Genomic DNA, 21,826 nt, shown 5'->3' with positions numbered 1-21,826 from the left:
TACTCTAGATACACCATTGGAGGAGGAAAGTGTGGACTGAATCAAACTGATTGAAGTACTGCTTTCTCCATAGCAGCCTCACTCCTGGAGTCAGTGTCCATGGAATAATGCCACATGAATGTCAGCTAGGGCCACTGCTCTGCAGATGTCTTCTAGGGCAGTCTGGAGGTGAACACTGCCAGAAAAGCCTGGGTTCTGATGGAGTTTGCGGATAGCTTAAGTGGACAATGTTAACACAAATCTTAACACAAATCTATGTTAACATAGCTAGTGGTATAGGCTAGTCTAATGGTGGAAGCAATCTAGATAAAGTTTGTGCAGAGGCCTGCTCATCCTTATTTGGGCTACTGAAGTGGATAAATTAATGTCTGTCTTTTCTGAAGTGTTAAGTTCTCTTCAAATAAAAGAGAAAGGCTCTACAGACAGCTACAGTGTGCAGTGTCTTTTGTGTTGCAGATGTCAATGGGTATGTTGGCAAGGTCATTAATTGCTCCAAGTCAAACCTGAATACTGCTTTAGGTGCACACTCATACTGGGTTTCAGAACGATCTTATTCTGATGGAATTGCAGAGTGGTGGTCATAGGACAAAGCTGCTAATTAGGATTGCTAATTATCAGACCATGAATAGCCCGTTAGCAATGAGTCTTGTGGGAAAGCAACTCAAGATCCCTAGACATGCTCCCCAAAGAATCCAAGAGTTCGGCTCACCTGCTTCAATCTGTGGCAACTAGGACAACGAAGCAAGTGATCAGCGCTGGTAGAAATGCAGCAGAGGTGGCCACTCAAGCTATGGCATCCACAGTGACCATCAGATATTGCTCCTGGCTTCCCCCTGGATACATTTGCCACATGTTTGGAAGCCATAGCTGGATGGTTAGAGCAGAGTTGCCTGAAATTCAACCACTCCAAGACAGATGTCCTGTGGCTGGGTCTAAACATCCAGAAGTGCATTTGCCCACTCTGGCTTGGACACAGTTTAACATCACAACTGCAGAATTAGCCAGTGCAGTGCAGTTGGAGCCTTCAGCTTCATGCAGCTGCACAATTAAAATCTTTGAAAGAAAAAAAGACATGCACACTCCTCTTTTAAATAAAGCCCCAGTCCATTTGGTTGACAATATAATTCTGTTTATTTCTTTTAACACACTGCTGGTTGAAACTGCCAGGCAGTAGATTTCAGAACATTTCCCTCAACCAGCCACCCTGGGACAACCCCCCCTCCTCCAATTAAAAAAACAACCCAAAACACCTAAATGTACCAAATCTGAAGGGGAGGGGAAATCAACCCAGAACAACTTACCCATACCCATTCTACTTCCCCAGAAAGGGAAAGAAAATAATTTTGCAAAGCCAATCCATCTGTGCTTTTCACCCTTTGCCTATATTTTTGATTTTAAAAACCCAACCGATAAGAAATGGAACAGCTGCAAATCATTGAAGACACAAGGCAAGGAAGAGTTATGAACACCATCTCCTGCAAGAGTTATGTGATAACCCTGATGTTGATGAAAAAATTACCAGTAAGGAAATCAGTTTCACTCAACCTAGGCTAAAGATCAGAGATGTCCTAAAAGCCCAGGAGATCAGCTGCCTGAAAACATTATCAATGTCTCATAAGAAAGGGTAAGAATCCAAAGGAGGATGAGTGAAATGCAATATACACAATTATAATTATATTATAACTGAACAGCAGTTCAAAGTTGTTTATCTGTCCCCATTCCCAGGTTGACAGAAATCAAAATCTTATTCTGCATGTTGAGGAATTTGAGGGAGGGGGAGGGTAGAGAAGCAGGTTATTCCAAACAATAATGTTTACCTATTTTTATCTGAAATCCTTCAACAAGGCACTCCTTAGAAACACCCCAGTGGCAACTTCCTGTGTATATTTAACAAAATATGAAAATAACACAGGAAATTACCCTGTGCCCAAGAGGAGAATGGAAAAAGCCCTCTGACTCAGAAGGATATGGATTAACCCACTTGCAGATTCTCAAATGTGAGCCTTTCTCCAACCCAAACTATATGTTCAGTTCTCCCCTGCCCCCGGAAGCAAGATTTGTGGTGTGGCCTGTGAATATTCTGAATATTCTAAAATGGGAAATAATCATAAGACTGATTCTACAGCATCAACTGGAAAATTAAAGTTAGGAGGCAAGCTCATGCTTTAATAGCCTATCTCTCCATGATGAGCATCTCCTGACAGTTCTATAGATCAGGGGTAGTAAACCTGTGGCCACAGGATGACTACCCCTGTTAGATCTCTCCTTTATCTACATATCACCATTTACATCCTGTTGTCAGGAGGAGCTGCCCCAACATTTCTTGGAGAAAGATTACACTCAAAAACCTATTGATAATACTGAGCTTAATTCAAATGGGAATGCTTACAGATCGCAAACTGAACAACTGTTCTAATTTAAGTTGGTAGCAACATCTCCAGATGTTTCTTCCTTCTCCATAGGTATTTGCAAGGTAAAAAATCGTACCTAATCATGCAAACTTTCCTGACAGAATGGAAAGCACTTCAGTTTGTTAAAATAAAGCACTTATTGGGGAAGAAGGAAGAGAAACAAAAACACACTAAAATATTCTATCAACAGTGATACTATGGATCTTTATTGACCAGGCAAAGTGCATGTAGCACTTCATAAGAGCATTTCCACCTAAAAAACATTTTACTGAATAGCTAAGAGCCAGCTAGAATCAGGGAGAAAGAGAAAGCTTCTGCCATTGCTCTCTACTCTAAGTGAAGCTATACTAACTTGTCCTTGTAAATCAGCATGTCATCTGGTGCAATGGTCATGAGTTCCACTGCCCTCTATGCACACAAACCTTAAGCTAAGATCAGGAAATGGGGCAGGGGAATCAACACAATAGCCTATTTACTAAAACTTCCTTTTCCCGCCCCCCTCCAGGGGGAAAAGCTAACAGGCTCCAGTAATATTTTGTCTCTATGGGACTGTTCAAGTAATTATTTTAATCTGCATTCAGCTGAATTCATCAGGTTTTAGCTCTGACCCTAATGATGTGTATCTAGTAAACATGTTGCCCCAAATAGACACAGAAGCAGACCCACTCAAGAATTTCTGGACTTTTCCCTACCATCCAGTGGCTTTCTCTTTATTTTCTAGAATTTACAGTGCATTTAGGTCTGAGCGAGCACAGACCTTGAACAACATGGAAATGGTATGTTCTCAGTTACTCACCTATTCCATGGCAGAAACACTTCTGCAAGCAAATTGTGGTTATCGGGAGTATAAAAATCCCCACAAAAAGGCAACGTCATTACGATTTTCCATTATGTTGCCCCAGCATGGTTCCAAATGCTACCTTACTAATGTAAAAATAAATGCAGGACATTGGGAAGGGGGTACCAATAGTGACTTAAAATCATGGAGCTGCAGCAACTCCCCAATGCCTTACAGTGACCATCACTAGCATCAGGCTCCTGTACAGGCCGTACTCAGTTCCCAACACAGTGATGGAACACTCAGAGATGAGTGGGATCAACTGTCATCAACAATGTAGTGTCAGCAAAAGCTGACCTGTTAGCATGCACAAATGACCTGAGTTGGCATGAAGTCTTGTAGGTTAAGGTAGTCTTACTTGATGCCTGTTCATTGATAAGGATAAAAATCTCCCCCACCCCAAGCTTTTAGTTCTTCAAATATAATTTCAATAATATCACCTTGCTAAGTGCAGGAAGAAACCTTCCCTTGTGGGGATCAGGTTAGAGGTACTTTGTAGAGGGCAAACTGGAAGGCTCTTGACAGTTTACCTAGTATTTCTTATCACATTGGAATGAAAGCTTGAGCCTTCAAGTGGCTTCAGGATTGTTACATTTCAGTACAGGACCCGTAAGATCAAGCAATCTGTTCTCTGGCTACCTGTGGATGAGGGGAAATGTCCAGTTTAAAGAGGACAGTGCTCCTGCTCCCTGCACTCCAAGATACAGTTTCAAAATGAAGTTCCTTAAAACAGAAGCTTCTTTATAAGCAAAAGTTGCCATCTTACTAGCCACAAAATAAAAAGGCACAACAAATGCATACATTCACTTTGGCATTCCTCTCATTTCCACTAGGAAGTACCCCCCACTCCCAATAGGACAGCTCCCTAGAACATAAAAAACACTAGAGAAAGAGGGAAGCTTTCAGGCTCTCATTACAGCTAGGGATGGGAATGAGCCTAAAAATTCTGGTTTGGTTTTGGGCAACCCCAAATCTAACCTGAACCCAAATTAGAATTACCCAGTTCAGATTCCTCTTTCTCCTGAAGGGATAACCCAGGAAGGGTTAAATAACTGATAGCTTTGGCAGTGGGGGGAGGGGGGGTAGAGACCAGATGTGTTTTAGGGCTACGAACTGGGTGAAGTTCATGCTAAATTTGGCTTGTGGACTGATCCATGCCCATCCTTAATTACAAGCAAAGCAACTAAAGTCAGAAAGGCAAGCTAGAATCATCTCTGTGAATAAACCTGGAAACTCTGATTTCCAGGCAAGGTGGACTACTTAGCCTTTCACTATACAGTGAATGGAACTGTACATGGACAAAGTAAAGTTACCTAGTTATGACTCCCCACACCTAGGCATTGGTACTGTAGAATCTGTTCTCTTGCTGAAAGAAATGTCTTTTGAATCAGCAGATACTATCAGTGCCTTATTCCAATTACAACATTTCCTCCTGGAAGACAGCTTTTGCAAAATGAGCTGATTTCTGCAGTCTTTACCACCTAATGATTCAGCACTATATCGTTTTTGAAGGAACCTGGTTCATATATTTTTAGGGCCGAAGCCTGCTGCAATACAGCAAACTTACTCCTACTTAAGGGAGTCACAACCTTCTGAAATAGGTAAACACGGCTCATTAGGTGAAATGATCAATAATCCCCAGTCTTTTCAAAGCATGAAAATGCAAGGCTGGAGAAAGTGGATAACAGAACCAGGGTTGCAAGATTCTACCATGTGCCACTAATGTCTGCAGTGCTTGTTCTAAGAAAGGCTGTTCTTGCAAAATGTTTTTTAATCAGTAGATAATGGAAAACAGATGACCCTCGAAGGAACCTGGTGATTCTAAAGGGGAAGATGAGACAACAAGTAAATATGTAAACAAGCCCCTAAATAAACAGCAACTAAAAGGTAACCAGAAAGGAAAGACACTAATAAGAACAATATAAAAATAAAGCACCTTACTTATGCTCATGGCCACAAGAAAACGTACCTCTGAGCTCATGTACCATCTACCTGCTATGAAGAGTAAGCCAAGTCTGCTAAGCAGATTTGCTATAGCTGAACGGCTTTCAAATTCACTCTTTATAGTTTGGGGACCAAACCAAGCAAATACTATTTCTATTTAAGCAAAGTCTAGAACTTGCAAGAAGAAAAAAAAAGGAGATGGAAGAACAGTGATAACCATGATGTACTATAACAGGACGTACAAATTTAAACTAGAATTCATACCAGCTTCTCAGAGTGCTAGTTGAACAGCTAAGGAGAAAACTGGAACAGAAAGTGAACAGGTAGGAGTTTAAAACATATCTCCTTTCATATTTAATCCAGAAAAGCATTTTGGGGGGTCAAAAGCACAGCAGAGATTCACATTAAGACAGGCTTTCCTTTGAAGTGTGATTCCAAGTAGGGGAGGAAGAGGAATAGATGGTTGTTTAATGCATTTGTTGGCATTGGTGTTGTTACATTTTCCCACATGCTTAAGCACTGTACCTGAAAGGGATCAGTAGCCAGTAAAGCTTACACATATCCGAATGACCTTCTAATATCACATCTCTGAGCTGCATGTTTTAGGCCATTTAGAAGAGTGCTGAAGTTTAGAACTGGGGAAAATTTAAAGGTCTGGGGAAGAATAAATTGCAAAGGTTAACCTGACCAGGTGAGCATGATGATTTTCTTGTGCGCATGAAATGAAAAAGATCTCGATAGAAAGGGCTGGTCCATGAAAGATCATTGTAATAGGCCACATCAATATTCATGGCTCTTCCCATACTACAAGGACATTAGTGAACATTCTTCTCAGAAACATACCAAAATCTCTTGGCAGAATTAGGAGAGGAAGCCCAATTGATTCAACTTTGCACTATGCTGTGGATATTCCACAGACACAAGACCTACTTGGCCTCCTTCCAGTTTGCTTTTATAGGGGTGCTACTAGTTTTCAAGAACTATTTTAAACAATGTCTGTGTTGTATTTAAATGTTCACCTATACAGCTGATATGCATCCAACTCTTTGAAAACAAAACTGGCAGATATCATCAGAACCTAGACTGACTTCTGTGGTTCTAGAAGCAGCTCAAAGCATTTTATGATTAGGAAGCAAAGCTGTGCTCAAGGTCGCCATCACCCTTACAGGCAAAGATGTCTCTCCAGCTCCAAAGGTGGCAAGGCTTCTGGCCCAAGGAAATCAGAGGCTGCCCAAGAAACTACACAAGCTGTTCTGTTATCCTAGACATCCACTGCAGTTTACCTATCAGGTTCTCGCCACAATAAAATCTAGGAGACAGACTGAGAGTCAATCTAGTATGGAGAAAAATGGATGTTGAAAGTAACATATAAAAGACCAACAAACAAAAACATGCGTGTTACAGATGACATGACAAGAGCCTGCTCAAAGCAACAGCTGTTCTGCATTACAGTGACCGAGCAAAGAACATTTCTCATACTGAGCGATTCAATCAGGTCAACTTGCTCACTCTGCTCTAATGACAACCCTAAGACTTTTTAAAACCAATAGACCAGCCAGCAAGGGTGAATCTTCTGTCTTTCATAACAGAAAGGAAGTACCATGTGTTTAGTTACAAATGTCAAAAAGCCCATCTAACCCCTGGCCCCAGCAGTTCTAGCACACATTTTATTCCATTCGAGGATGCTCAAAGGCAAAGTCTGCTTTTGTAAAGCCGAAATCTGAACCTCTGCCCTCCCTGGTTAGTATTTCCCATTGTTTTACTTCTTCCTTTCCTCAGGGGGAGGGAGGGCTGTAGTTCAGCAGCGTCTTTTAACCAGAAGTATCCAGTCTTCACACATCAAGACTCTCTGGACAGGACACGTGGCTGCTTGTGGAATGGCTGCATAGAACCCAAAGCCTTGCTGCTGAGGGGGAGGGGGGAGAGGAACACCCTCCTCAAAGAGTGTGGTACAAATTCGCCCAGGATTGTACCTGGTACTCCTTAACAACCCTTTATTTTCCTTAAATTATGAGAAACGAGGAGAAACCAAAACATCTGCCGTGTCTGCTCTGGCTCCTTCCCTTCCAGCCTTGCTGTTTTGTCTTTCACAACCTGCACAGGCAGAAGAGGGTAGGAATGAAGACACCAAAGGCCACTAAGATAGGGAACATGAGGCTGCTGTTGTCCGAGGCATAGGGATTTGGTGTGCGGGGTCCCGACTGGACCCGGTTCTTATTGGTCTGCTTTTTAGTGCTGGAGCCTTCCTCATACTCCTCTTCATCTTCCTCCTCCTCTTTTCTCTCCAAGCCTGGGTGGGGTTGCAGCTTTGGAACATCTGTGGAAGAGAAGAAATGCCAGGGTCTATACCATACACATTCAAGCAGAAGCAAGGTTTCATTGCTAGGGAGATGCAACATCATATCACTTATTACATTTTTCAGATGTACATCCATGTTTTAAATGTGAACGCAAGAAACATACACCCATAAACACATATACCATACAGATACATTCATGAAGAGGTTTGGCAGGAGTACACAGTTGAGCATGCATTGTGGCACACACAGTAGAGTTATATCTACTAAAGAAGGGTTTTCAAATCCAATCATTAAACATCCCCCAATTTCAAGAAAATAAACTTATTTGTAATACCCCACTTTCTTAATTAACAAAATTATTTTTATTCTGAAAAAGCCTTAAGTATTGCTATACTCAATTAAAAGGATGAACATCAAACCAATACACTATATGACTTATTCTAAGTGCAAAGGCTTCACATTTATTGTCACAAAATATGAATTGGGTACATGTATGTGCACATATAAGAGCCAAAGTATGCTTTGCAGGACCAAATCTTACAATTTCAGAGGATCCAGTATAAGAAGAATGGTAGGCAGAACAAACAGAGCCTGTGGCTTTTGTACTTATAGGACAAGAAAAAGAACTGTAGGGCTCTTTAATAACTAGTTACATTGGGGGGGTAGGTGGAGAATAAGGCTGTGTGGGACAAATTTAGAGGGCAAGTAGAGGGGAAATTTAGAGGGCAATTTAGGCCCTGTGACCATCTGTTGCCCAGCAATGCAACTAACTGGAGAGAACAGATGCAAGGCATACTTCAAAGGACTGTCCACAGTCTTGACATGATGCAGTGCTGTTCTTGGATTGCCTGTGCAATACAGCAGTGGTCCCCAACCTTTTTATCACTGGGGACCGGTCAACGTTTGACAATTTTACTGAGCCCTGGAGGGGTTAGTCTTTTGCCAAGGGATGTCGCCGCTGCTGCCTGAGCCCTTGCTCCACTTGCTTTCCCACCGGTGCCCCTGACTTCCCACCGCCTTCGGGGGGCACTGCCAACAGCAGCTGCTTAGTGCGATGCTGAGGGGGAGCCCCAGCCATGGCAGCTGCTGGAAAGCACCTAAGGTGAGCAAGCAGCAGAGTGGTGGAGCAGCCCCCGAGGCAGCAGCCAGGGAGGAGGACGAAGAGGAGCCGTGGCCCAGTACTGATTGATCCACGGACCGGTCCCGGTCCCCGGACCGGGGGTTGGGGACCACTGCAATACAGGACAGTGAATGGGACATAGAAGGGGTGTTTGGCCTAACAAGAACATTCTCATTAGTGACCAACTGTTTGGCTTTTCCCTTATAGCTCTTTGTGTTGACATACAGAGTAGCTGGAGACCTGAAGAAAGGCTAAAATTAGAGCTATTAAAGGAAACTCACCATCTACTGTTCCCCGTAGGACGTACAGTGCACAGACTTTTGGATTATCATAGTACCCCTGGAGAAATAGAGAGCAGAGGTCAGCTTTAATTCTAAACATTGGCTTACGCAGGTCGCCTGAAATAATTTCCTTTTATGTGGAACAAGTATGATTAAATCAAGGGGAAGTGCAACTGCCTGACCCCTTCCTGCAATTCAATGGAAGCCTGGCTAAAGGCAAAGCAAAATTGTATATCAATTGTCCATTGCAAGCATAAAGCTTTTCAAAAGTCTTCACTTCATAGGAAGATCTAAGTTTCAACTTTTCTATGGGGCAAACTTCAGGTTTGGGCAAGGCCCCGGCAAGATGTAAGCAGACAGGCCTCTCCTCCCACTTATTCGGTCACTAGAACAAGAGGCAGCTCTGTCCTTCCTTCAACGGAAAGGGCAAGCAGTGACAGTGCTGGTTATTGACCATCAGCAGGTCCACAGTGATGGAGTAGAAGCAGCTGCTCACCTCTCTCATTGATCAATGGAAGTCATTGCTCTTAGCAGTCAATGCTGTTTGCCTGGCACAAGAGGACAAGCAAACAAGCCAACTTACTTTTCTTTCTGCTGTATAGAAAAGGAGCTGGATAAGGAAGGGGCAGCACATTTGCTAAGTCAGGGAAGAGAGGCTATTTCCAGGGGTACAGCATCCCTCCAGTTCTCCAAGTGACATGCGCATGCAGATATTTGATAGCAACTCACCCACTGAGCCAAAGGAGCATCAAGATCCTGCCATCTACTTGCCTGCCTATTTCTCAGTAGTAAAAGCCATTCCTAGTCACCAATGCAGCTTGCACAGATGGGCAAATTATCACAAGCGTGTTGGACAATAAGGGGAAGGAACTGGAGCCATCTATGACCACCACCATTCCTAGAGCATGCACCAATGCAGAAGGGTTAAACCTCTTCAGAAGGGGTTAACAGTATTAACTTTTGCTTATATATTCCCACTGTCATGATGGTCAGTTCACAGTATGAGGAAGAGTGCTTGCACTCGAAAGCTCACGCCTTGAATAAATCTTTGTTGGCCTTAAAGGTGCCACTGGACCCTGATTTTGTTTTGTTGTGCTGCTTCAGACCAACATGGCTACCCCCTTGAATCTACCCTTCAGAAGGGATGATCTCGGAGCCAATGCTGAGAGTAAGGGCAAGGAGCAACAGCTATGGGGCCAGCAGTGGGATCACTGCAGTCCTGGAGCTGCTCAACAAATACTTACACTGGCAATAGAAAAAAAAAAACAATCCTCAAGTATTTACATTTAAGAGGTGCACATGCTTCCCAAATGTCAGAGTACTGTTATTTAACATATTAGCATGATTCTCTATGGAAAGTATTCTCTATGGAAAGGAATGTTCATACTCTATTAATATGAATCACAGAAATTCTGATTTTAGGAAAATTAGCTTTAAGGGTTTTCATTAGAATTCACACTGAGCATTTTTTATATTTCTCAGTTTGAACAATAATCTCTGATATTTCTTGCAAGAAAGCAAGATAAGCAATAGGTAGCATAATATCCTTCATGAATACAGACAAGCATATGCATGGACTAGAGGGCAGGGTTGTGCTGTACCCTGGAGGCAAAGTGTGCAATATATTGTACTCAGTGTAGGATTTGTGTCAAAGGATGCCGCAGCCAATGTCTGTAGCAGACTGCAAGTTATGATTTCCCTATTAAGAGTGACCCCAAGTTTAGGATTCCCCCTAGACATGAATGACAGTCATTTACTTTCTTTTGTGTAAATGGCAGGATGGTCTCAGAGACACTGAACAGGGCTAAGTTTGTTTCCAGCCTCTGTGTTGATTTCAGTTCCCCTCCTCCCCCACAACTGAGAATGAAGTCTGTTCTTGCATAAGCTTTGTTCTGGATTCCCTTTTTTAGACTACCCTGAACAATGCAATGTTTGGGACTTGAACAATGCTGATGTATCTGCATCTTGCATACATTATAACTTCCTCAGCATATGGTATTATATAAAAAATGAAAAAACCCAATCATTCTGTATTAGAGAGACAAAAAATTAAAAATGAGCTGGTCTTCCAAACAGCGTAAATTACCTTTACAAACTCAATGTTGAGCTTCCCAGTGAAGGTAGAAACTTCTTCCTGAACACTCAGCTTCCCCTTCTTGATGCTGATAGGAATGACCTCATCATGGGCTGTGCTGTGCCCAACTCTATCAAAGATGTCCAGGTCCTTTACTACTATGTGCCCATTCACGCGGACATCAAAAACCTTATGGACAAAGAACATGGAAAAGAGAGGAGAGGAATCAGATCTGTCGTTTTTACAGAGTACTGATTGCCAACTGACAGCACCATGGATGGAATTGCCACAGGTAACAGGTATTTTTAACTCTCATTTTAACCCATAATCATCTCCAATGTGGCTTAAATAAAAAGATGAAATTAATTTGAGGATGCCTCCACTCTGACATTTGAAAACTATGAGGTGGCAGGCATACCAACCAAACCATAGTTCTTTCTGGTAGACCAGATTGTTCCCTGCTTCTGTGCTCTTTATTATCTCCCTTCAAGGACTGTTAGCTCCTGGAGAAAGGACAGGATAAAAATGTAACAGCAATTACATAAACTTAAGAGGAAAAGAAGACAGCTTTATATGATTCTTGATGAAAATTGTGCATAACTTCCCTACTGTGTCACCAACAGAGACTACCTTAAAAGAGATTCTGCTTTCCAAATTTCATACCTCAGGTTTTAGCAACAGCATATCAAGCTGTGGAGCCCTTTTTTCAGACAGAATGGCAAGGCCCAAAGGATCTTCAAGCTTAATAAAAGCAACATGAATAACTGTGGGCTTTTCTGGCAGAACATTTTCTACAAGTGTCAGCAGAAATTGGGCAGGGGGAAGAGAAAAGACCTAGTCTCCCAAAAAGAATATATTCCCCAAGTAACTGTGTGCATATCCAAAACACTTAACTCAGTGAAAAATAATGCAACGAGCAGAACATACATTTTGGGATGAACCCCTAAGGTCAGCTCATCTTTCTGCCCGATACAGCTGAGACCAGCTTAGCCCTCAGGAGCACTCTTGATACTTTCATATGTTGCTCGTTATTATTAATAATTATTATTTAATTTCTATGCCACCGCTCCTAGCCCAGCTATCCCACGGTGGCTTACACAACAAGGTATAAACAATAAAATCAATATACATTTCCCCCCAACTCCTTCCCTACCCAGCTACAAATTTGGTGCCATGCATATCATATATGGGTCCAGGATAGATGTAACGCAAGCCTGAAGGCACCAGAGGAGGGCCAGATCTTCCATTTCCTAACCTCAACCAAATGCCTGGTGGAATAGCTCTGTTCCGCAGGCCCTATGGAACTGAAGAAGTTCTGCCAGGGTCCTCAGCTCTCCCAGGAGCTCATTCCACCAGGCAGGGGCTACAGCCGAAAAGGTCCTGCCCCTGGTTGAGGCCAGGTGAATCTCACGGGGTCTAGGGATCTCCAACCTATTTGAGCCCACAGAGCGCAAAGCAATTACTGAAGAGACACCCAAACATGAAAGCCATAAGCAGGCCCAAGCGATTTCAGAATTAGCCAATGGAGTCCCAATAGGAGACAATACCTACTTACCTTCTGCTGGGATTGTGCAAAATAGACTTCAGCAAACTTCAACACGAGCACATAATCCCCTTCCTCTTTGATGGGGACTTCATATCCAAAAGTTTCCTCATTGTAGCGTTCTGTCTGGTATAGAATCTGATCCTCTGGATTGGATCGTAAGATTGGCAGCTTCATGCCATAGTCAGAGGCTGTATTAAAAAAAGAATAAAACATTAAACTCTAGCAGTAATTTGGTGACTGTAGACCCTGAGACCACCAACCCACTCACCTGCCCACAACAACAATTCTATTATTCCCGCGTACAAAAATTATTACAATACTAAGGTGGAAGTTCCTAATCAGGGACTCACAACCAGGCACGGTCTGACAATTAGAACACTCCATGAGAAGATTAAATTTGGCTCCAACACTCTTGCTTACAGCTTGATTTTGCATCAGTGGATAACATGCTGAATTACAGCTTAATGAATGAAAAGTCTCCCCCTGGAAAGGAGAGAAAGCTGTGTGAGCAGAGATGCAGGTTCTGTATGTAGTATTTGATCTAAGCTGACCTACTTATATGCCCAGGACACTATATGGCAAATTATGAACCCATGTGTGTGAATCGGGTCTACGTGGAGGCCACAAGCTGTCAGTCAAATTTGTCAGCAACAAGAGTTGGAAATGTTCCTGCTTTATCTACTTGTTTTTAAAATCTAGCTTCAAATAGCTGATAAAGTGCAGATCCAACATCAAACACTGCTGCAGAGCTATGCATTTCACAACTTAACTTCATTTGAGTTCTTCTGTCCCCTACAAAACCAAGAAGGGAGATAACAAAAAAAATTAAAAAGATAGATATAGCGTAACCTCCTTTGAGGGTGCACAGCTCTTTCAGTAGGGGTGAAAGAGTATAGTGTGCCCAAATCAAAGTAGTCCTCCATGGCTTCTCATGTTGGTCTTTCCCTTCTAGAAAGCCCTAGAATTACTTAAGAGTAGTATACCTCAGCCTCCCAAAATTAGAAAGATCCTGGGACAGGGCTTTCGAAAAGGGAGAAACTTTCACTAGAAGCCATGGATAACTAAAGACGAAACCAGCTATTAATGGAAATCAAACTGAAAAGGAATATTTCATCAGCAAGCCAAGCACAAAGCTCCCAAAGAAAGCCCACTTAAAAATGAACAAAAGGAAATTAAAACCAGCCCTAGCCCTTCTAGTGAACACAGACACAAGTGCAATACAGCTGCACACCAGAGCTCTCCCACTCTTATTCTTACTTAAGGCTAAAAATGCAAAGATGGGGGTGATAGGTGTGTGACCACTGGCAGAATTCAGCAGATGAAGAACAACACCTGAGCACTAAGAGAAATCTGTGCATCTGCCAGCCTACAGGTTAGCATGAAAGCATAATGTAACTTACATCTACACTTAAAAAGAGAGAGAAAACTGCAGCAATCAGAATTTGTGGCCACAAAATAGTCACAAGGAAAGGAAAGGTGAAAACGGGGAAGATTCATTAAAATAAACCCAGGCACAAGCTGTACCCAGTTAATTTCCAATGTAGTCCAGTGCCCCCTCAACCCCAGCAATAGCACTTCACGACAGTGTTACAAGGCATGCTGATTTCAGACAAAACCAACTAAACCGTGTAGCAGCTACAGATGATGCTTTGTATCCAAGTACAAGCAACCATAGGTAGGTTTTCTTCATTGCCTAACCCGCCAAGCAGGAAAGGTTTGAGAAGAAAATTGTTTTCTGGGAGAGAAAAAGTCACTCCTGACCAAGAAGCAGCACCAAGAAGCAGCAACTTCATGCCAACCCAGCTGCAGATCCAGTTAAGAATGTTCATCAATTTCACATCACAAATGAATGAGAATGTGCTATGATTAACAGGGAAATTAGTTCTGACAAAAGCTTCACATGCAACAGAGAAGTACAGCACTTCCCTTCTCAGAATGAGTTCCAGAAGAACCTTCCATCTAGGCATTCTCCGGCAACAGTGAATCAATGGGAAATGTAACTGATGGTCTGCTGCCCTTGGATGTGGGAACTCCAGGTTCAAGTCTCTGGCGTGTCATGAAACTAGGAATGCAAAACTGCTGCAATTTTGAAACTGGGGGTGGGTGGTAGGTGGGAAGCTAGCAGAAATTTTAAGGGAAGTTGAAATATATGCAACATTTTTCCTCACCAATCCTAAACTTATTTTACTGTTTCAAGAACTTAGCACTTAAAATTGTACTACAGGGGTAGTCAACCTGTGGTCCTCCAGATGTCCATGGACTACAATTCCCATGAGCCCCTGCCAGTGTTTGCTGGCAGGGGATCATGGGAACTGTAGTCCATGAACATCTGGAGGACCACAGGTTGACTAATATTTGTCAAAACCTCCAGGATTAAATGCTTGAATATTTCTGCGGGGGGGGGGACATTCTAGAGAGATAGCACTACAAATATCTGCATAATATGCTATTTTAGAATGTATTTTTGCCATCTGAGGAGTCAGAAAAATAAATGTGTGGAAATATTATTTCATAGTAAGCAGCATATTATTTGGGCTGAAAGTCTCAGCCTAAATAGCACTGGTTGCATATTTGGACATAGACAAGTTTTATAACTCTACTGAACTATATCACCATATACGTCACAGAATATTCATAATGGACAACATTTGTTACATTAAAACAATAAATATACAATTGATGTTGTTTATATCTACAATACACAGGAATTATTCTCTAATGTTAAAATTGTTTTACTTAAAAATATGCCGCACATTCTAAGTGAGTAAAATCTCGTATTAAAAAGCACTTCAATGAGAAACCAGAAAGGGTTTTTCCCCAGTGCTCTCAGATTTCCATTTTTTCTAATGAAACATTGGGGAGACGACCTAGTTTTAAAAACATTTCCAGGCTTTCACATCTCTGCAAGAAACTTGCTGGTAACTACAGAAACTAGCAGCAAGTGAGCTCCACCCAGTTAGCATGTCAATTTAGACCCAGGTTCAGGTTCCACACAGCAATCACCATCCTTTTTTGTAGCTGTGAGCGGATCGTATCTGTCATATGGAAATGCAGCTTGAACACTTATAAAGTTATTGCAAGGAAAGGCCAAATGACAAGCAGCTTGAAGCTGAATAAGCACTGACTACACACAGCATCTTCCCAGGCGCAAATACATCCCAGATGTAAAAGAAAACCTCAAATCTTCCAGAAGGGAAACTGGACTATAGCTTGAACCTAGGCTCTTCAATACCTTCTTGGGCATGGCTAATGAGAAGTAACTCTCAAAGTAACCCTCCAAGGAAAAGACTGATTCAGATTCAATTCCTGCAAATGGCTGCTTCCTCTTTCAGTAGCAGATGCTCAACCAACCTGCACCTTGGAGCAAGTCCAGCATGGGTCACTAAGAACATGAAACTCTAACCATGAGGACAAAAGCCAAAGCTTTGGCTTGTCCCACAGAGAACAACCAGCACCCACCACAAAAAATGCATTAGCATAGAACAGCTTTTATATTTATTTTTCATCTGGAAGAGTGGATAGAGGGGGGACATAACAACACCAGAATGCTTAGGATTAAAAATCTAGTTCAGGGAAATTCAGAACACACAAAAAAGCATTCTAAGGTAGCTAATCTGGGTCTCTGCTCCAAAAAGCCAGGAGTTAGCCCAGCAGTATACTTTGTGCAAGTTTGTTCCAAATGAAAAGTACCAAACATCTACATTTGCATGCTGTTTAAGTCTATTTTTCCAGTGTCACTTTTCAAGACTTTTATTTCACTGCAAGAAGAGAAGCAAACTTCCTTCTTCAAGGATCATCTTACAGAACTTGGAGCCAGAAGCAATAAACTAGGAGTATTCTAACCCGCACAAATCATCCTTTAATTCCTAGTAAGGTCCAGATTTTGTGGGCTGAAATCTACCTGAAGAAGCATGCCTGGGGGTCTTGCTACTGTTACTTCGAATATTTCTTCTAGCAAAGCTCCTGTAGCTTTAAGAGCTATATGACAAGCAGAAATTCTGTCTGCTAGGAAAAGTTTTACCTGCTGCATTTGTCTGTTATACAGCTGTTTAAACATGCACTACTTGCCGAAGACCGGGAAAAGGGACCAATGGAGTACTGAATAGAAAGCACTTTTATAGCACACTCTGCCTTCAGTCTCTTGAAGAAACAGGCAGTATCTCCTAAATGTGTTCCTGGGATATGAAGAGAGCAGTGTGACATTAATAACACAAACATACACATCTTACACTATTAATGTACTGAACTCTGTGCAGTCAAAAAGTGCAGGGCCCAGTGTACCTGAGGGACCGCCTCCCTGCCTATGCCCCTCAAAGAGATCTACACTCTGCCACCACCAACGGGCTAATGGTCCCTGGCCCTAAAGAAGCCCACCTGGCCTCAACCAGTGCCAGGGCCAGAGCATTCTTTGTCCTGGCCCCCACCTGGTGGAATGAGCTCCCAGAGACGATAAGGGCCCTGAAGGAGCTGAAACAGTTCCGTAGGGCCTGCAAAAGGGAGCTCTTCCGCCAGGCATTTGGTTGAGACCAGGCGTAACCAACAACATCTGAAGGGCCCGTTTCCTCCCTCCCAGAACTCCATCAGTGTGCTCTGCTCCTGGACCTGTTTATACTGTTGCACTGTTACAATTATCAGTTATTAGTGTTAATGTTACGGTTATTTATATGTTATGGATTGTTTCTTGTATTGTTTATAAGTTTTATGTAAACCACCCTGAGCCTCCGGGGAGAGCGGTATATAATAAATAAAATAAAAAACTGACTTGCTAAGAATGTTCATCTTTGCTAACAAGTTACAAAGTTTCTAGCCCTCACAGCTGCACAGGAAAATACGAAGGTGGAAAGGCAAATTGTTGCTACAGAAGTGAAAGTTTTGAGGAACGAAGGTTTAGTCAAAATGCTTTCTAAAAGTTCCAAAGTATAAACATTTTGAATTATGACCCTCCACAGAATTAAATAATGACACCTCCTATATCTGTACCTTCATGAGAATGTTCAGAGCTGCTTTTGTCAATTGCTGCTGCAGGTCCTCTGATGACTTTGATTAGAAGCTAATCCCCTGAATCTGCTGTCCTCCTGGCCTCCCCACCCCGAGGCCTCCCATTTCACCTCACACCTCAAAGGGCTTTGATAACAGTTATCTACAGGAAAACAAGTAGTTTACTGCCTTGGCAGAGGATAAAAGTCAGAAACGGAGGATAGAGATGGAGGCAGAAACCTGGTACGAGGTAGCAACAAGGCCTCAGATAACATCTGTGTGCTTAGGTAGAACTATCAAGTTTCTGTGCCCTAGGTTCCCAGTCTAGCATACATGCAACTTTGTTGTAACAAAACAAAGTCATTTATATTTCAAATGTTAAAAATATTCCAGACAGTACAATTCTATATGTCACTGATGCACCTTCACGTTTCTGAAGTGGTAGAAAAAATTCAGGATTGATCAGAAAGTAAATATTAATAGTACAATGTTTCCAAGAACTTCTGCTTTCTCCCCGGGAAAAGAGGATGTGTCTGTTTGAATTTGCCATGAACTGGCCAAATCGGCTTGGCCACAATCTCATACTTGCCAAATGGCCACACTCTCACCTTCAGACTCCCCCCAAAACCCACACCCACACACCTTCTAGAGACGTTTTAATGATTATATATGTACAGTGTTAATATTTAATTAATGTTATATATTATAACATTTATATTATTATTTATACAATTTATAAAATAAAATCCATATTTCTTATCTGGAAACATGCTAATTTATACAGATGTTATGAATTTTCTTAAAGTGTTGAAGCCATGGTGGAAAATTTTTCCTAATTCGCTGCTCAGTTTGTTTGCCACTGTATTTCTCTCTCTGATGCAACAGCATCAAACCTTGATATGAGCTTCAGCAATATAAACACAAAGACAGGATACTGCGGGTTTCCAGCAAAAGTCACATTTAGTACATTAAAAAAAAAACTTCCAATTTAGCAGCTATGGCTGCAGGGTACTACAAAATCATAACTTCTTACTGGCAGGCAGTGTACATGGTGCTGCTGTCATATGTGCTCCTGACACTCACATCAGGCTCAGATAGCTCTCTGACAGTTAGCAGACCTGGAAGCCTGAGCCCAACTGAAACCAAATATGTAGGCAAGAGAACTGGGAATAACTGCAGCCAACTAAGAAAGAAAGCAACATGTACAGGCACCTTGGTTAAATTATTACATTGGGAACAACAAATGGCTGGAACCAGACAGTGAAACTAGGGGGCTCATTTCAAGGCAAGGAACTGAGTAATGACTAAACTTATCCCTTCCCTGCCCTGCAATGTCAGCACTGCAATAAGGGAAGAAAGTTGAAAGAATAGTAATTTCAGCCACTTTGTAAAGACTGGCTAAGACTCAGCAGGTTCAGATTCAGAGCAAAGGCTCCAAGAACATTAATTTGAAAGAAAACAGCCTCCATTACACTCATATTTAAAATGTCAAAAACTGTTGAGAGAATTTCCACCAGTGGGTTATAAAGGGGATGCAGATCACCCCCAGCCCTGTACTGTGCACCAACCAATTGGGAACTCATTGCATGCTCAGATTTTAAGTCCATTTATAATAAATCTTGGGACTTCACAGAAGAAGTCTGGCAACTGCAAACATAACAGATTTTTTAAAAGTCCTTTGTTTGAGGAAGCAAGGGAGTAAGTGCTGTGAAAATCAATAAGATGGGAAAATCAAAGCACGGAGTAAGAAAGTATAAAACGTGGCAAATTGGAAGGGAAAGTGGAACGTGAGGAAAACAGCAATGTAACTGGACCGATAGGCTAGCCTTGATATAGTTTAACCACCTTCCTATTGGCAAAGAGAGGAAGTTACTGGTGCCAAAGGTCAATTTGTACATACAATAAGAATCAGAAATCATGTCACGATAACGTAAAAGGGATGGCAGCAACATTTCTAACTAGCATATGCCATTAATATTTCAAATATGGGAACAGAAGTAGTAAATGGGACCGGGGAGATTTTCTAAGAGCTTAGTTTATTTTACTTTGAGACATAGCTTGATCTGTGGTGACCCCATGGGGTTTTTCAAGGCAAGAGACTTTCAGAGGTGGTTTGCCATTGCCTACCTCTGCATTGCAGCACTGTGCTTCCCTGGGGCCTCCCATCCAAATACTAACTCTGCTTAACTTCTGAGATCAGGCCGGCCTGGGCTATCCAAGTTAGGGCAAAAGCTTCATATTGCAATAATTCTCTTTACTTGATATATTTACTGTGGATTTCCTTTCAGAAATGTATAGATATTACTGTTTGATAACAATAAGATGGAGGCTGATGGTGTAAGCAATGTAAAATTATGCATCTTGTTACTCAGCTAAGGATAAAGATTCCCTATGCCTTTCACCACCAGGCTTCTTCAGGAGAATCTGTTAGTCTTTCAGTGTTCCTTCAAGGAGAGCACAAGATCAGAAGTAATATACAACACACACACACACACACACACACTTACTTTATTAGGACCATTGGCCTTGGCCCTTTAAAACATTTCTTAGTGACTGGTGTGGCCCTTTCATTTTCTCCTTAGATCTCATTGTTAATCATTATAATACTCTGCTAACACAGATTGCAAAACTCCTTTTAGCCAAAACTTTTCCCCAGTGGTTGCTTCTAATACGTGCAGCAAGCATATGGCACCTGATGGGTGCTAGAAAGTCTGTTAATTTGGAATAAGAAGAAAGCATTCCTTTGTTCATGCTGTACTAGACAAAATTTGAGTGGATGTCTGAGAAGAGATAGAAGTGGTAGCGGTGGATGACTGTGTGTCAAGAAAGTAACTACCATGCTGCTGGCTCAGACCAAAGGACGACCTTTGTTTTTAACATTCTGAAGTCAAAAATAGTTCCTAGAAGCCTCCAGGAAGATCACATACTGGGCATGAATCCTCTAATTTGCCTTCAAATGCTGACATTCAGAGGCATTTATTTATTTTATGTTATGTTCAGCCTGCCTTTCTCATCGGGATTCAAAGCAGGATACAAAAATCAGAAATATAATTCAACTATAGAGCATAAGATATCAAAGACTAGAGATCTGACTCAAAGCAAGCAAAACATCTTGCCTTTATGCCTGGAACTTCCATTTACTTAGCATTTCACCAGTGCACCTTCCTCCATTCATTGGTCAGGCCATTTCAGCAGCCACTGAAGATGAGGTCATTCCCACATCGCTAACAGCAGCCTGTTCTGCAAGTGAGCTCTGCATTCTGCAACTAAACCATGTTCAGCAAGTGAACTCTGCATTCTGCAACTAAATCATGTTCAGCAAGTAAACTCTGCATTCTGCACCTAAGTCATGTTCAGCAAGTGAACTCTGCATTCTGCAACTAAATCATGTTCAGCAAGTGAACTCTGCATTCTGCACCTAAGTCATGTTCAGCAAGTGAACTCTGCATTCTGCAGCTAAACCATGTTCACCAATGAACTCTGCATTCTGCAACTAAGTCATGTTCAGCAAGTGAACTCTGCATTCTGCCCTCTTTCCTCTGTTTAGATGCTCCAGCCCGCGGACCCCATTGGGTGACCTCCTGCTGTAGAGTCTGGTAACTGCCCCTCTCCCACAGTCTCCAACAGTGTCCACGACTGTATATATATCTATGCTCGCAACGCGGCCTCCCCAGCCCCTGACGACAGAAGCCCCAGTGCGACACCCCCGCTCCGAAGCCCATTCGCCCCCATAAACTGGGGGACGTTGAGCACCCCCCCCCCTCGTCCCGTGGCGGGGAGTTCCACACACAAGCGGGCTACGCGCGAAGGGGCCTGGCTGCGGGCTCACCTCGTCCCACCCGTCCCTCGAGCGGATCCTTGCGGAAGTGGATGCCGTGGACATCCAGATGGGCCTCGCCACCCGCGTTCACGGCCCAGATCACCTTCTCCGCCAGGCCAGCTCCTTCTGCGGCGTGAGGAGGCGGCGGCAACAGCAGCGGGAGGACGAGGAGGGCGGCCAGAAGCGGCGGCCCACCGGACCCGGCCGCCACCGTGGCCGCCACCATCTCCGGCTCTTCCCTGGCCCCTCAGCGCGGCAGCAGCCCCGCCCCGCCGCCGTCCCCGCACATGCCGCCCGCCTCACACCGACTCCTTCGTGGCCTCAGCCGCAGCAAGGGGGCAGCCTAACCTGCTCGCCGTGCCGGCTACCCACGGCCTCAGCCAATCGCCGCGCCGCACCGCGCCGCCTCGTCATCCCGTTGGCTGCTAGAGCGCCTGGATTTGCGTACGGGCAACGCAGCCGGCCCACCGACACGCACGGCAAAAGGAGCAAGTTGCGTTGAGAGCGCAAAGCGC

The 21,826-nt window shown here is 42.9% G+C and overlaps 1 protein-coding gene across 2 annotated transcripts; it reads right to left on the bottom strand.

Annotated features, from left to right (window-relative positions):
* Window positions 1-1,107: 1,107 nt before the first annotated feature.
* Window positions 1,108-21,799, bottom strand: MLEC (malectin). 2 transcript variants are annotated; one of them, XM_077308800.1, is made up of 5 exons: window positions 21,660-21,799; window positions 12,524-12,702; window positions 10,981-11,157; window positions 8,895-8,952; window positions 1,108-7,510 (listed from the first exon to the last, which is right to left on the bottom strand). In XM_077308800.1, exons 2-5 carry the CDS (start codon window positions 12,686-12,688, stop codon window positions 7,281-7,283), a joined length of 630 nt encoding a protein of 209 aa, XP_077164915.1. In that variant the 5' UTR covers window positions 12,689-12,702; window positions 21,660-21,799; the 3' UTR covers window positions 1,108-7,280. The 2 variants fall into 2 exon arrangements, with proteins under 2 accessions (XP_077164915.1, XP_077164914.1); XM_077308799.1 differs by lacking the exon at window positions 21,660-21,799 and adding an exon at window positions 21,321-21,652.
* Between the last annotated feature and the right edge of the window lie 27 nt (window positions 21,800-21,826).

This window comes from Paroedura picta, chromosome 13 (assembly GCF_049243985.1).
Source record: "Paroedura picta isolate Pp20150507F chromosome 13, Ppicta_v3.0, whole genome shotgun sequence".
Taxonomy (NCBI): Eukaryota; Metazoa; Chordata; class Lepidosauria; order Squamata; family Gekkonidae; genus Paroedura; species Paroedura picta.
Note: the sequence above shows the minus strand (reverse complement) of the source record. Positions and strands in the feature narration are given on the sequence as shown.

Excerpts from the sequence above, each read along its gene's own strand:
- MLEC (XM_077308799.1), bottom strand. The coding sequence starts at position 21,537 with ATGGTGGCGGCCACGGTGGCGGCCGGGTCCGGTGGGCCGCCGCTTCTG. Across the intron at positions 11,158-12,523 it reads TTGCACAATCCCAGCAGAAG|GTTTTTGATGTCCGCGTGAA; the intron begins GTAAGTAGGTAT and ends TTTGTCCATAAG. Across the intron at positions 8,953-10,980 it reads TCAACATTGAGTTTGTAAAG|GGGTACTATGATAATCCAAA; the intron begins GTAATTTACGCT and ends CTATTTCTCCAG.